This window comes from Cervus canadensis, chromosome 21 (assembly GCF_019320065.1).
Source record: "Cervus canadensis isolate Bull #8, Minnesota chromosome 21, ASM1932006v1, whole genome shotgun sequence".
Lineage (NCBI taxonomy): Eukaryota > Metazoa > Chordata > Mammalia > Artiodactyla > Cervidae > Cervus > Cervus canadensis.
The window spans coordinates 35445778-35462567 of record NC_057406.1 but is presented as its reverse complement, the minus strand read 5'-3'; the positions used below and the strand labels follow the sequence as shown (position 1 = coordinate 35462567).

General features: G+C 38.7%; 1 protein-coding gene across 3 annotated transcripts in view; it reads left to right on the top strand.

The window, feature by feature from the left end:
• Positions 1-16790, top strand: part of ITPR2 (inositol 1,4,5-trisphosphate receptor type 2) — a 559320-nt gene that overhangs the window by 124444 nt on the left and 418086 nt on the right. For all 3 annotated transcript variants that reach the window (XM_043440936.1, XM_043440938.1, XM_043440939.1), the window contains 4 exons: positions 89-187; positions 470-553; positions 1041-1187; positions 6542-6637. In XM_043440936.1, the coding sequence (XP_043296871.1) occupies positions 89-187; positions 470-553; positions 1041-1187; positions 6542-6637 (426 nt within the window). The remainder of the gene's footprint in view (positions 1-88; positions 188-469; positions 554-1040; positions 1188-6541; positions 6638-16790) is intronic.

The following is a 16790-nucleotide window of genomic DNA, read 5'->3' as shown; positions in this document are numbered from 1 at the left end:
TGAGGACTTTTTACAGTTATTTTTAGCATCAAATATATCACCACAGATCCATGCAGTGTCTCAGTTGCAACTTGATTCTGATTTCCAGATTGTTGTTGGAGATAAAGTTGTTTTGATGCCCGTGAATGCAGGACAGCCACTGCATGCCAGCAACATAGAACTACTCGATAATCCAGGGTGTAAAGAGGTAAGTTTGGGAGGAAAGGAAGTGAATTTGTTGATTTTTATCACGAGAAGAAAAAGAAATCTTATAGTTTCTTTCATTGTTTTCATAAGCATAAGCCCAGTTTATGCTAGTTATTATTACTAAGATACCTATAGGTTTTGAATGGTCCTTTGAAGATATTTTTTGACATACATACCCCATTGTCCAAAGTTGTTCTTTTTTCTCCTTCCTCTGGTTGAAGTAATAATTCATGGTATAGAATGGAACCTGCCGTCTTATAACTTAACATCTCTTCATTAATAGGTGAATGCTGTTAATTGCAACACTAGCTGGAAAATCACTTTGTTCATGAAATACAGTTCCTATCGAGAAGATGTACTAAAAGGAGTAAGTATGTTACGTAGGACATTTGCTGGAAGAATCGAAGCTTGTCTTACTGAGCTTCTAGATGCAAAACCTATGTGTTCACTGTGTTTGAAGCTTAGAATGTGACTGTAAACCTTAAACTCATGTTGAGTTTTCCTTCCTATATTTGGAAATGTATACGTAATCATTAAAAGCCAAGTGTTAGCAGAAGGGCCCAGAGTATCAAAAACCTACAGAGTCACCTACTTCTTACGTCTGTTTGTTCAAACTTTTGTTGAAAATAGTTTTTATTTATTTTTAGTTGAAGGATAATTGCTTTACGGTATTGGTTTCCTTTCTGCCATTCATCAACATGAATTAGCCATAGGCATACATAGGTCCCCATACATACCTCCCTCCTATCTCCTACCCTTTCCCGCTCCTCTAGGTGGTCACAGAGCCCTGGTTTGAGTTCCCTGAGACATACAGCAAAGGAAATGCAGGGCTTTTTTTTTGCCTCTTTTTCTAGGGTGATGTTGTTCGATTGTTCCATGCCGAACAAGAGAAGTTTCTGACTTGTGATGAATATGAGAAAAAACAGCACATTTTCCTTCGTACAACCTTGCGTCAATCAGCCACTTCTGCCACCAGTTCTAAAGCACTCTGGGAAATAGAGGTGCGTAAATAATTTTTGGCTTTTAATAAATGCTTATATCTAAAAGACAAGGTCACTTGTATGGTTTATCATTATAAGTATCACTTGTGCGTGCTTGCACACTCAGTTGCATCAGTTGTGTCCAACTCTTTTCGACCTCATCACTCTAGCCCGCCAGGCTTCTCTGTCCATGGGATTCTCCAGGCAGGAATACTGAAGTGGGTTGCCATGCCCTCCTTCAGGGCATCTTCCCGACCCAGGGACTGAACCTGTTTCTCTTACATCTCCTGCATTGATAGGCAGATTCTTTACCACTAGTGCTACCTGGGAAGCCCAAGCATCACTTGTGATAGATTCATAAAACAATAATTTTTGTGAAGCCTCTTGTACCTGTTTACTGCTGTGACCCAGTCTGAAATGTTGCTACTTCCTTTGTTTATCTTCTTAGAGGCATCTTTCTCTTTCTCTTGAATTTAATAAGTGTATATATAATTTTGCTTTTAAAAATTCCATTGTAAAGTGTTGACTTCAGGTCAACAGCAGACTGCAGGCCTTGAGCCTTGAAGGGCGCTGGTGCTGAGATGGGGCAGGAGGACTCCCTGTAAGTGAGCATCAGAAGCCCAGTCACTGAAAAGAGCGTTTGTGTCTCCTGGGGATGCTATTTCTATTGGAGTGAAGAGAACCATAGTTAAGAATTCATTCACCTTTAAGAGGTATTTTCTTAAATGTGCCAATATGATAGAGTAATTAAGAAAATGGAAGGTATGGGTTTCTCTTTAAAGGAACTTTCTATATACTGGAAGAGATAAGACATACCTGTGCTGTGCTTAGTCACTCGGTTGTGTCTGGCTCTGCAGCCCCATGAACTGTAGCTCCTGTATCCATGGAGCTTCTCCAGGCAAGAAAGATATACCTGAGTGACTGCAAACAACCCGATAAGTTCCGTCTGGATTGAATGTATCTCCAGCCGCTGTAGCGGTGGTGCTCAACCATTTCAAACCCACCCCCCCTTTTACAGCAATATATTTTATTATACTTCCTCTATGTATGAAAATGAAATTCATGGTTAATATTATTATTATATATTCTCGTGATTAAAAAATCAATAAAATGCCCAAATTCTAATATAAAGAAGATACAAAAGGAAAATAATTTATAATAATACGCATTTCAACATATAAATACGTACTGTAGAAACTATAACATTTATACCCATCTTGGGGCTTCCCTAATAGCTCAGTTGGTAAAGAATCCACCTGTAATGCAGGAGACCCCAGTTCGATTCCTGGGTCAGAAAGATCTGCTGGAGAAGGAATAGGCTACCCACTCCAGTATTCTTGGACTTCCCTTGTGGCTCAGCTGGTAAAGAATCCACCTGCAATGCGGGAGACCTGGGTTCGATCCCTGGGTTGGGAAGATCCCTGGGGATGGGAAAAGTTACCCACTCCAGTATTCTGGCCTGGAGAATTCCATGGAATGTAAAGTCCATTGGGGTCACAAAGAGTCAGGCTTGATTGATCGACTTTCACTTTCACTTCACTTTCACTTTGATGGATTCATTTAGATTTGGGAGAAGTGATAAAAGAAGAGGGTAAGAAGACATTCTATACAAGTACAGGAAAATGAAATAGCATAGCTAAATGTGAGCCCTTGAGTAATATCTAGTATTAGGAGAGGTAATAACAGAACAGACTTATTTGTACATGACTTAAAAAAGAAATCACCATAATTGAAATAAGGATAATGAGGCAAATTACAAGCTATTGAAACAGAGAAAATGAGGAAGTATAATATTTATGTAAATGAGCCGAGCCTTAATTATAAATGTTACATAAAGACAATTCTCTAAGTTATGACGTGGTTTAGAATAGAGATGAAATAGCACAAAAGCATGTTGAGGCATATTTTCAGTCTCTTGCATTCAGAAGGGACCATATCCTTCAATGTATTTGGAGACCATATACATTGGTCTTTAGTAGGTGACAGGGAATTAAGTCGGAGGAAAACAACTACCGCCAAAACTTCATAATCCTCTTCCCAGAAGCCAATCTCACGAATTCTCTTATTAGAATAAGAGAAAGATAACAGGCAACCAGGAAATAAATACATAGTTAAAACATTTTTTTCATACTTATCATTATACTCCAAGAATTTTCAAAATATAGGGGGTAGGGCTTCCCTGGTGGCTCAGTTGGTGATGAATCTTGCCTGCAATGCAGGAGACCCAGGTTTGATCCCTGGATTAGGAAGATCCCCTGGAGAAGGGAATGGCTACCCACTCTAGTATTCTTGCCTGGAGAATTCCATGGAGAGGGTAGCCTATTGGGCTGCAGTCCAGGCAGTCGCATAGAGTCGGATACGACTGAGCGATTAACACTTTGACCTTTCACTTCCTTTCAGCAGTACTGTTAAATGCTATTTTAAAATTTTATTGGCAAAATACAGTGATGGAAAAGTTATATAGCAAATTCCTTACACAGTGAGTTTGGTTCCAACTCTGTTACAAGAAATTTTGTATCTTCCCTCTTATATATTTGCTGTTAGTTTTATAGCTCTTGATGTAATTTTGCCACTGCACCAAAATCCTTCCCAACAAAATGTGTGGTTGGAAATGTTATGATCCATTGAGGCAGCCAGAATGGAGAGAGTGGATACATTATTCAGTAATTTTGACATAATATCTTGGATTCACGTAAGCTTCCTTATCACACAGTGAATTTCTCTAAAATGATTGGCCTTTTCATATAAAAGCTTTATATGTAAATATAAAAGCTCTGATGTAAAAGCTTTTCCGTATGATTGCATGTTACAGCACTAGCAGTTTATATTTGTGGTAGGTTTTATTTCTGCTGGAGATTGGAAAGTGATACTGGGGGCCTTTCTGTATGGTGTGCTACATCAACCAGGCTTCAGTTCAGGAAGCCTGAGCATCAGGTGTTTCGAGCAGACAGATATTTAAAATTGGAAATTGGTTTCAACGTTGTTGGAAGGACTGGATGGGAAAAAGTGGGATGAAGAACATGGTTTTATGTAAAGATCTGGTAGGGCTGGAAGCCAGGGCTGCCTCTTCCTGTGCTCCAGTCCTCCACCATGCCTCTCCGTGGGAGGCCCTGCAGGGCAGCTGCTGCCACCTTTATTGGGGCACTTAGAGGAGTCTCCCTTTCACTGTCCATTGCTTCCTGTCCTGGTGATACAACAGGGCACTTAGAAGGACGGGGATGGTCCTGAGTGTCACACACAGTATCTAGCCTGTGCTTGAACTCTTCTGTGAATTGCAAGATATTTAATATCTTCGCCACTGTTCATTCATCCCAGTAGTGTCCCTCAAAAATCACTGTGATAAATGAAAATGTCCTCCCTTCCCTGACTCCAAATTGTCCTTTAGGGAGCTGTATGTACTGCTATTGCTAGACCCACTAATGTATAGCGCAGGGGTTCTTAGTCTGTGAATCCTGGTGAGTGTCAAGTTATTTATTAACCTCCAGCAGTTGTATACAAAAGGTGTGTGAGCGTATGTGTGTATGTGAGACAACTCATGGATTTTATTGGATTCTCAGAGATATCTGTGTCTCTCCCAAAGGAGTAAGAGTTCAAATACTGACAAGATCATGGTAGGGGGCGGGATGAGCAAAGAATTGGTGGAAGAAGGTTGTTTCGGGAACTGAACTTTGAAGGATACGCAGGTGTTTGGCCATAGAGGGAGTATTTTTGTAAGACTTCATCCACTTTGAAATATTTTCGCAGTTATCTCATTTGAGCTTTTGGAACATGGGAAGAAATGGGAGCTGGGGCCTAGCAAAAGGCATTGGGAAGTTCTATACATTTGTTTGCCTGGTGACTCAGATGGGAAAGACTCTGCCTGCAGTGCAGAAGTCCAGGTTTGATCCCTCATCGGCAACATTCCCTGGAGAAGGGAATGGCAACCCACTCCAGTATTCTTTCCTGGAGAATTCCATGGACAGAGGAACCTGGAGGGCAATAGTCCATGGGATTGCAAAGAGTCAGACATGACTAAATGACTAAACTTTCACTTTCATTTCATACGTTAGCACACAGAATTGAGGCCGGGGCAGGAGGCAAAGGATATAAAAAAGAAGAAGGTGATCTGCTGAAAAACAGTGGAAAGTTATCTGAGCAGTCTAATATGCTTTGTGATATTTTCTCTTCACAACAATCCTAGGAATTAAAACTACTTAGTACCTGAAGAAACAGGCTTCTGAGATGTTACATTCCTTGCTGTGATCATACCATAGTCATTAACATCAAGAATGTATGCTCAGTTGTAGCTGACTCATTGTGACCCCATGGATTGTAGCCCATCAGGCTTCTCTGTCCATGGGATTATCCAGGCAAGAATACTGGAGTGGGTCATTGGTGGGACCCAAAACCAGTTGTCTCTGAAGTGGAGAACTTGAACTTTGCTTCAACACTGAGCCACTTGTCATGAGCGGCAGTTTCAGACCTTCTACCACTCTCATTTTCAGTGCACCTAATGGCTCAGCATCTAGGGCAGGTGTCAAAGAACATGTTAGTAAACAAGCAACACAGGGAAAGAGCCAGGAATTAAGTTAGTCCAGACTTCCAGGCCTTGGCTTTGTGGTTCTCTCTGCCTGGAATGATCTCTTCCAGTCTCTCTGCATCACCGTCTCATTCTTATCCATCAGAGTGCCCATGCTGACTGCCATATTGATCCAAAGTAGCCTTCTGTAGGGAGTTTCCCTGGTGACTTGGTAGTAAAGAATCCACCCTCCAGTGCAGGAGTCGTGGGTCTGACCCCCGGGTAGGGAAGATAACTCTGGAGAAGGCGGTGGCTACCCACTCCAGTATACTTGTCTAGAGAATTCCATGGACCGGGAAGCCTGGCGGGCTACAGTCCATGTGGTCGCAGAGAGTAGGACACGACTGAGCATAAGCACAAGACTTCTCTAGGTTTTCGGTCACGCACTCTATTTATTTCCTCCTGGTGCTGCCAAATCTTATTCATTGAAAGCTTAGTCTTGTTCATTGCTCTGGTCCCTATTGCCTAGAAGAGTACCTGGCACCTGGTAGACTCAACATAATCTGTTGAATGAATGAATCACAAATGTGGGGAAGCCCCACAGTATTTCCAGTTTGGGCCTGGAAACATGTCTTTTGGAGTAAGGCTGTATTTGCAGATATGAGACAGGAGAATCATGCAAGCCCAGTGAGGTAACTATTCTCTTACTTATTTATGGGGAATCTTGTTTTTTGCTACATTGGACTCCTGAAAAGGTATGTTAGGTTTGACAACTTTAACGTGAACATGCGGGTACCCCATGTAACCTGTTGAGATTTGCTTGCCAGGAACGTGCATGTCTTTTAGCCATTATTTTTGTTTCTCTTTTTGTCTGTAGGTAGTTCATCATGATCCATGCCGTGGGGGTGCAGGACAGTGGAACAGCTTGTTCAGATTTAAACATCTTGCAACCGGGAACTATTTAGCTGCGGAGGTAAGATTAATGGATATAGTGCTGTAAGATCTCTGATTCGGAAATAGTGAAAGAGGCAATAGAGAAGATGTATTTGTAGGAACAGTATTGTGCACATTCGATTATTGCTAATCAAGTACTGGATTGGCATGTCCACTATTCTCAAAATGTAAATATTAATTGAAATCTTGAAATAATCTTTGTTTTGAAAATAAAAACAGCAGAAACCTCCACAGCAGAATCTTGTGGTTGGTTTGTTGGAAGGGTATTTGGAAGAGGGTATCTGATTGGGATTCATCCTGAGACTTCCTGTTTGACTTCACTCTTTCAGAATGTCTCATTTGGAACCCGATCAGCTCATAGTTGGTGTGGTGTAGTCTAGATAGATTCAGATTGATCTTCTGTGGCTATTCTTTCACTGATGGGTGGCTTTCATTGTTCAAACCATTGGAAAGGAAATGGTTTATCTGCCCCCCCCGCCCCCCTGAGATATTGCACTGTCCTAAACCTGTCAATAAAAATGGTAAAAACGTGGAAAGGTCTTTTCTTTCTCCACTAAATGCATGTTGACAGTCAGAGTGAAGAGTGGTAGAAATAACAGCACTGAAGTTGTAGGAATGATTTAATTAAAGTTTAGTTATCTGGTTTAAAACTAGGTTTGAAAATATTTGTTATAATTTTTAATGTATTTTTTCTTAAATCTATTTAAAATTGAAGCATGGTTGATTTACAATATTGTGTTAGTTTCACATTTACAGCAAAGTGATTCAGTTATACATACATAGTATACATGTTGTATATCTATATATATGTATTTATATTCTTTTAAAAATTCTTTTCCATTATAGGATATTATAAGATATTGAATATAGTTCCCTGTGAAAGTGAAAGTCACTCAGTTGCATCCCACTCTTTGTGACCCCATGGACTATAGTAGTCCGTGGAACTCTCTAGGCCAGAATACAGGAGTGGGTAGCCTTTTCCTTCTCCAGGCCCCAGGTCTCCCTCATTGCAGGCGGATTCTTTACCAGCTGAGCCACAAGGGAAACCCAGAGTTCCCTGTACTATACAGTAAATCTTTGTTGTTTATTTTATATATGGTATTGTGTAGAAAATCTTTGCTTTCAATACATGAAATATCCATTCATTTTACTCTTACCTCTGTTTTTCCACTTGGAGTTTCTTCTGGGATTCTAAACCAGAATTTTGTCTTGGGATGTCTAGCATTAATTATCTAACTTTTGCTTTTGTATGTTTCAGAGGGTAGGTAGGTGGGGCTGGAAAGCTGATGAGAAAAAGGTGGTGTAAGCAGGAAGTTTCTATAAATATGCTAACCCCAGTCTAAAGTAGAACTCAAACCCATTACGCTCTCCATCATGTTAATCTGTGATGGTTTTCCTTATAGTATTTCCCACGTTCTCACTTTTTATATGTCTTATTGACTTTCTCTGTCAGAATGAATACTCCCTGAAGGCAGGAATTCTTTTTTTTTTTTTTTTGCTGACATTACCACTGCATGCCCAGCACCTGGGTAAGTGCCTGATACTTTGAAAGCACTTGGTGAATACATTTTGAATGAATGAATGAATATGAAGAAGCTATTTAGGCTTCCCTAAGCTTAGAGAATGAGAAAAAAGAAAATTATAGAATTTGTATCTGAGACACATTTGAGACCATATTTGGGCAAATTAATCTCTCCAAACTCCCGTTTCCTCTGCTAGAAAATGGGGATAGTCACAATATTTATATAAGTTTATCAAGAGAACGAAATGATATAAAGTGCTTGACGTAATGTGTGACCATGGTAAGCTTCCAGGAAGGAATGCTGGCATGATTAATTTTATTATATGGCAAGTAGAAAGCATTCTTACTTTTATAAATATCTGACTCAATTTTAATGAATCGGCTCACTTAAATGAAATAGAACTTCACAGTTTATGGGCTGCTTATACCATAAATGTTTTGAAGTAACTTTTTTTGGAAAAGTAAAGCTTTGGAAAAGTTAAGCAGTAAGGTAGGAGAATCTTGTCTAAAATAAGAATTAGAAAAGTCTACTGGGTGTCCTATCAAAGATTAGAAATGAAGATTAAAGTTCTCTTAGAGGTGGGGAAACAGTCAAGTACAACACATCTTGGGAGAGGGTGGTGGGGGGCGCAAGGAAGGGCAGCTGCCTGGTGGATGAATAAGGCAGATGGAGAAGAGAGAGAGGCGTGTTCAGGCAGTGAGGCAGAGGAGGTGTGTTCATTTTACAAACTAGCTTCATACGGGTATTTCATGTGTGTATCACACATAAGATATATGTGAGTTTAGAAGTGATGCTAGAAGGTGGGAGGGGAGTGATGGGGCCAGAAATGTCGGGTAGCTGGTTTTTTCAGGTCATATATATTAAGCCATGCAGAATGTGTTTAATCTTTAGCTTAAAGAGCAGCGTTCTAAATAATCTGTGTTCAAAACAGACCACTCCAAAGTGGCACTGTCCAATATGGTAGTCACCAGCCGGGTGTCAGCTATGTAAACTTTATATGTTTAAGTAAAATTGGAAAGACTGGCAGCCTGGGAAGTCACACAAGCAACAGGAAAATCAAATGGGCTGAGTCACAGATGCCAAGCAAGAGAAGATAGGGTTTCAACAAGGAGGGAGTGCTACAGAAAAGGTCAGGAACAAAATGTCTTCACAGCATTTGGCGAGAATATGGTCATCTGTGACTTCACTGAGAGCATTTTTAGTGAAGACCAGAATGCAGGGGGCAGAGGAAGAGACGAGGAAGCCAGCAATCAGAAGGAGGTGTGGACTGAGATTTGTATAATGGTTGTGAAGGGGGAGAAACAGAGTCATAAAAGGAAGGGAAGAGTTCTATTAGATTTTTATAAAGTGTTTTTTAAACAGTAAGATGGATGAGCTGTTCTAAGGAAGGATCTATCAGAGGGCAGGATTTGGAGGCATGTTACTCTTTTCCTCCAACTTTTCCACTTTCAACACACCTATTTATAATTTCAAATGTTAATTTAGTATGCTTGAGGCACCCCTGGTCAACTGGATGATACAATTCTTAAATTGGCTTTTAGTTCATGGTGTTTATATTGGCCAGTATGGCAAAGAGAGCCTGGATAAGTGGGAAGAAAAGTCCCAGGTAGACCACTCACAATCTCTCTGCCTTTAAGCAAATATTTGACCTCTCTGAACCTCAGTTCCCTTGTGTGTGAAAAAGGTGATAATATATATTATATGGGATTTTTGGGAATTAAATAATATCTTGTGAATTTTCAGCTCCTTGTGCATAAAGGGTATTTAGTAAGTATTAAGTCCCTTTGCTTCCACTGGGAGGAAGGGGAAAGGAAATGTGTAGCTGTGTTTATTATTACTTTAAAATTTATCTTTATTATTTTTGTTATCCAGAACTGACATTTCTTTGTCAATCAGATAACTTAAGGGGGAGAATGTTTAGGGAACCACCACTGGCTACCTTGTATCTAGAACAGTCTCTGATAATTTATATTCAGTAAGTATTGAATAGTCTAATGAATAAATCATAGCAAGAATGAAGTTTTAAATCCAGTCATTTCGCTTGGCAAAACAGGAAACCCAGAGTCAGAGAAGTGATTTATTTTGTCCGAAGTTAAGAAACAAGGTTAATGATAGTATTCAGGCTGAATGCTACACTTGGATTGCTTCATCCCTGTCAGCGAGTCTCAGCGGAGGATGGTCTTGTTTCCAGGGGGTGTTTAACAAAGTTTGGAGATATTTTTATTGTCTCAGAGCTACTGGTATCTAGTGCTAGAGGCTAGGGATGCAGCTAAGCATCCTATAAAGTGCAGGACAGATCCCACACCAAAGAATGGTCTGGGCCCAAACGCCACTGGTGCCAGTGTTGAGAAGCCAATGTATGTTATACTGAAATTACATAATAATTTTATTGACTGCCTCCTAGGTGAAAGCGCTGTTCTGTTATTGTGAAGAAAACAAAGATGACTAACATTTTGTCCTTGTCCTTCAAGAGTGTGCAATCTGGAGGGGAATTATATTAACTCATCACTGGGACATCTATTTGTCAGATGTTTCCAGCATACATAAATATCTGAGATAACAGGTTATGTGTAAGGTTTAAATTATTAACATTTAAAGACGACCATGATAAATCTCTCAGTAAGTTTAGAGGGCTGCCACCTTAAATCTAAGTACATATGAGAAAAAACACCTAAAATTTTTACTTATACTTTCTTAATCTGATATTCTATTTAACCAGTGCTTACTGGGTGGCTAAGTTATTCAGAAAAATGTAATAAGCTTATTTGTTTAGAAATGAAGGGGAAACTAAAGAAAATTAGACTATTTCATATGCTGAATATTCTGTAATCTTAACTGTGGAGACAAAACATGTAAATTACAAACAATTCAAGAATAGCACCATGTTTTGTGTGTGTGTGTGTGTGTGTGTGTGAGAATTGTAGAAAACATCTAGGAATTAGGACGGTGATGTGATATAACACTGTTGAGACTTTATTCTGTAAATTACTAAAGTGAACTAAGGTTTAGAAATGAACCCTTACTCAGTTTGACTATCTCCAACAGTGTTAGCGAATTAAGGGTTTATTTTTGAATAATATACAGTGCTACTAACTCATGGACAAAATGTGGAACAAAACATTTAATTGTGAATTAGGTAACAGGGCATTTGTGACTGTATTATTAGGCTTCCTTCTATAATGTCAGTTTCTGTGGGCCATGCAAGAAATGAGGTGACATGAACGGAAGTAAACACTCATATATTTTTGCTTTTTTTTCCCTCTTTAAAAATTTATTTATTTTTTAACTGAAGGATAATTGCTTTACAGAATTTTGTTGTTTTCTGTCAAACCTCAGCATGAATCAGCCATTGGTATACATATATCCCCTCCCTTTTGAACCTTGCTTTTAATATACAGCACGGTTGTCAGCACACTCCTTGCCATTTTGCCATAGATCTTTTTCTTGTATCACCTTATTGGTGCAGGAGTGTTCACAATCCTGTCTGTGGTTGAGAGAGTAATTTTATCGTAATTTGATATAGGAAAGCCTTAGTAAATAGTTCTTCCATAGCTGTGGGAAGAATTATAACTCAGATATCACAATTTCTAATCTGCTGCATTTTCTTTCTTTGCATGTTATTAAAGGACTAACTTTTGATGATCATTTCCCAAATAAGGTAGCGCGACAGTGAAAAATAATTTTGTTAAAGATTTTGTAATTGCCCGTTTTAAGACAATCTTATTTATCTGTAGATAGGCCAGACTTCCACCAGATGGCAGTAAACACTTATTTCCTAACTCTAGAGTAGTCTTTGGATTTTAGTTAATTAAAAACTTAGTACTCAAGAACTTGTACATTAGCCTAGAATCTTATGTATATGAGGGCTGTAGTTTTAAATACCTCAATGTTTGGTTCTCTTTCAAATGTATCAGCCATAGTATATGAAAAGGGTCTTTATGTGTGTGTATGTATATATATATGTATGCAAAATTTATATACAATAGAGGAACATACATACCAGACTCTTTATATACAATAAATATATATCAAAATATAAATGATGCCTGGCACATGTCAGCATCCTGTACATGTTATTTTTCCCTTCTTTTCTGGCCCTAACCATAATAGCTTGGCCCTGAAATGCCTCGTCATTGGAAAGAGGAACATATGATTATTTAAAATTATACATGTGTTGATTTTATGACTTCAGTGTTATATATAATAAAAATTGATCAAAAGACATTTCATTATAAAAAAGTAATTTTTTTTTACGAAAATGAACATAAATTTTGGACTCACAACTTGCCATCTGCTGCTTGCTATTCTTTAGAGACAGTTGCAGCTGTCTTTAATTTGATAAGTGGTATAGCCATGACTTTCACTGTCTAGGTGCTTATGATATTAATCTGTCTCTCTGCCACTTTTCCATTCTAACTTGTCATATTCTCTGCCTGAGTTCATTCTAATCCTCTTTGCCCACTTAAATGAAGATTCCCTTCAAAGCTTAGTTTCAGGACTTCCCTGGTGGTCCAGTGACTAAAACTCTGCACTCCCAATTCAGGGGGCCTGAGTTCTATCCCTGGTCAGGGAATTAGACTCCACATGCCATACCTAAGAGATCTCACACACCTCAACTAAGACCCAATACAGCCAAATAAATAAATACGTAATTTTTAAAAATTAAAAAAAAAAGTTTAGTGCCTATTTGCTCTTTCTCTTCTCTCTCTGTTACTTACTCTCCTGGCTGCAGTGGGCCATGACTTTGATCTTAGATATTTCACTGCCATTGAAACTCAATAATCATATCTAAGATGAAATTGTTTCTCTAGAGAGACTAAGTTTTCTTAGCTCTGGGTGAAAAACTTGGGAGTCATGATAAACACTTTTCCTCCCTCAGTTTTCCCCCTCAACCTTCAGATTCTCTTGACTCTATCTCTGTAGAATCTTTCCCATCCGCTTTCTCCTTTCTATTTCAGTCTCTTTATTGATGTTGGGGCTCTACCACCACTTATTCCAACCCTGCACTTGGTTACATTGTCCCTTTTATCATCTGTCTCTATCTCCTGCTAACTATGGCCAGGTGAGGATTTTTAGTGCACTGTTTCTGCAAACATTTTCCCAGTGATATATGCAAAATCTTCCTGAAGATGCAAACTCTTTAGCATGTGGCAAAAAAAGCCCCATTGGTTAGGCCTTCCTTCTCACCTTGGATCATACCAGTCCTCATCATGGGGGTGGGAGGGAAGTCATTGGCTATCAGAACTGGAAGCTGGAGCTTTGGAACCGTCAGCCCGGTGCTTCTGAATACCCTGCTCTTCAGTGGTTTAACGTAGTGTGCCCCAGGTGCCTCACCTGGAAAATGGGGTTAAGCGTTGCTTCTAATAGGATAATTCTATGGGGAGAATTAACCTTTAAAAGCATATAAGAAGTATTCCATAAATGACATTTACGGGCCTTCTCTGATCAAGGCTCATTTTTTCAGATATTTGGCAGTAGCTCCCCTTGTACTGCTTGTCTTCTTCATTCCAGCCTTCTTTCTTTTTTTTTTCTTTTCAGTTTTAATTTTAAATTTTATTTTTTAACTTTTAATTTTATATTGCAGTGTAGTTGATTTACAATGTTGTGTTAGTTTCAAGTGTAAAGCAAAGGGATTCAGTTATAACTACACATGTATCTGTTCTTTTTCAGATTCTTTGCCCACAGGTTATTACAAGAGTATTGAGTAGAGGTCACTGTGCCATACAGCATCTCCTTTCTGAGGATCTATTTTATATAGAAAAGATTTCCTTCTCTCCCAGTTGTAATTCTACCTATCCTTCAAGGCTTCACTCATATGTTACCTTCTCCAAGAATAATTCTTTTTTTTAGAAAATTATTTGTTTGCTTGTTTTTTGGTTGTGCTGGGTCTTCGTGGTGCACCCGGGCTTTCTCTAGTTGTGGTGAGCTGGGGCTACTCTTCCTTGCAGTGTGTGATCTTCTCATTCTGGTAACTTCTCTTGTTGCAGAGCAGAGGCTCTAGGTGCTTGGGCTTCAGGAGTTGTGGAGCATGGGCTTATTTGCTCTGTGGCATGTGAAATCTTCCTGGACCAGGGATCGAACCCACGTGTCCTGCTTTGGCAGGCGAGTTCTTGTCTACTGTACCACCGGCGAAATCCCTTCATGAATAATTCCTGAATAAATTTGCCCACCATAGATCCCTCCTTCTTCTGACCTATTATTATTTATAAATTGTTCATTCCTGTCTTGTATCTCTTGTCACATTCTATTTTGTATTACTGCTAATTGTATTTATGTCTTATTTTCCCTCCTAGATTGTAAGGTCTTGTGGTCAGGGACCATATTCTCTTTGTCTCTGTGAAAATACCTAATGCCACCATGCTTTGTCCATTATAGATGCTCTATTAATATTTATTGAGTAAATGATTGAATAACATATTAGATCTCTCTCTCCAATGCCATATTTATAATTCATCTTTTAACATAAAGAAATACTTGCTTTAAAGTCCTAAAAGATTCATGAAGCTTCATATCACTGTGTCTTTTTTACTCTTCTTTAGAAATATTTTTTGATTCATCCTTAGTCTAATTGCTGAATTACTATTATAGTTATAGTTAGGGAAGGAAGTCAGCAGTAAGACATATAGTAAAGCATGTATTTATTTGATCTTTGGTTAATGTTGGTGAATTTATGTAGCCATAGATTTATTTGGGTACTCCTTCCTTCTTCTCCTTTTTCTTCCTCTTCTCCCCCTCCTCCTTACTATTACTATTATTATATTACTTCAATGAATTTACTGAAGCAATAATTTTTTATAAAAAAGGCCACATTGCAGTCTGTGAGACACAAGATGGGATGATATCTAACTGATGAGCACCTTCTTTAGTACTGTTACCAAAGACATTAGTATGTAAAATTTAATGATGTGGAATTAGTATGATTAGGCTTTAGTCATAGACTTCTTTCATTTTACAGATGAGAAACCTCAGTTCTTTCAGTGTTAGATGACCTCTCCTAAGACCCATGGTATTTCCTTTCAGACCAGAGTCTAGAATCCAGTTCCCTACACATCTGTCAGGCACTGGACTGGGTGATGCTAAAAGGGTGAAATGTGTGAAGAGAATTTTAGAAAGTAACATTGACTTTAAGGTAGAATGTGACCTGTGTCTTAAAGGGCATATGTGATTCTGTGTTTGACTTTGGTACATTAATTCCTGTTTTTGTACACATTTTAGTGATGGATATGTCATGGCTTCTAGCATGAATTTGATTTACTTTACAGTTTCTGTAACCAACTAGTCCAAATGCTTATTGGATGAAAACTTTGACCATATGATATATCCTGGTTAAACTTGCTGCATACCTTTTGAGTATAGTTTAGCTATAATTTTAGTATATATATTTTAATTTAAAAGAAAATTCTGAATTCTTCAAACTTAAAAAAAAATAAAACAATGATCCTTTTTTTGTTAAAGGCATTTTATTTTATTTTTAATTTGGCTACACCACACAGCACGCAGGATCTTAGTTCCCTAACCAGGGATTGAAGCTGGTTCCTAGCAGTGAAAACAGCCAAGTCCTACCATTGAACCTCCACGAAACTCCCTAAAACAGTGATACTTGACTAAGATAGCTGAATAAACCCCTTCTGTGCCCTTTGTTGGAACTTTTATTACTACCGAGTAAAAGTGTGTCTTTTTGAGTTTGATTTAATCAGTACACTGTCTTTTCACCTTCTACCTTTCTCTGTTGAATTTCAAAAACAAGAATAGTACTATTCTGGAACTGACTCATTTAATCATAATTCAGGGGAATTTAAGGAGCTTGAGGTATACATCTCCATAGAAAAGTGAAGTTCAGCCTCAGATCTCCCCAGTTACTGGCCTGGCACCAAGAGGCAACTGGTAACTGGATTCCTATTTTATAACCCTTCCCCCACCCCATTGTCTGTCTGCTCTGAAAATTGGAAGACTGTTGTCCAGTGGCTCTGGGACTGGCTTCTCCTTTTCAGCATCTCCTCTCCCTTGTACCCCCACTCACTTTCTGGTTTGTTTAACCATAGTTCAGCTTTGTCTGTTCTTAGATTTCATATGAATGGAGTCATACCATCTGTGTCTTCTCCCACTTTAAAATTGAAATATAGTTGACATAGTTGTAGGTGTACAATACAATGACTTGGTGTGTGTGTATACACACACACACACACACACACACACACACACACATATATATAGTGGTAGTGGTAAATATATATATATATAGGCACTAGTGGTAAAAAACCAGCCTGCCAATGGAGGAGATGCAAGAGACACAGGTTTGATCCCTGGGTTGGGAAGATCCTTTGGAGAAGGAAATGGCAGTCCCCTCCAGTATTGCTGCCTGGGAAATCCCATGGACAGAGAAGCCTGGCGGGCAACAATCCATGCGGTCGCAGAGAGTTGGACATGACTGAAGCAACTTCACACACACACACACACACACACACACACACACACATATATAGAAATGATTACCACAGTAAATCTTGATAACATCCATCACCACAGTTATAAAATATTTTTCTTGTGATGAAAACTTTGAAGATCAACTCTCTTAGCAACTTCCAAATATACAGTTCAGTATTATTAAATGTAGTCACCATGCTGTGCATTACATCCCCAGGACTTACT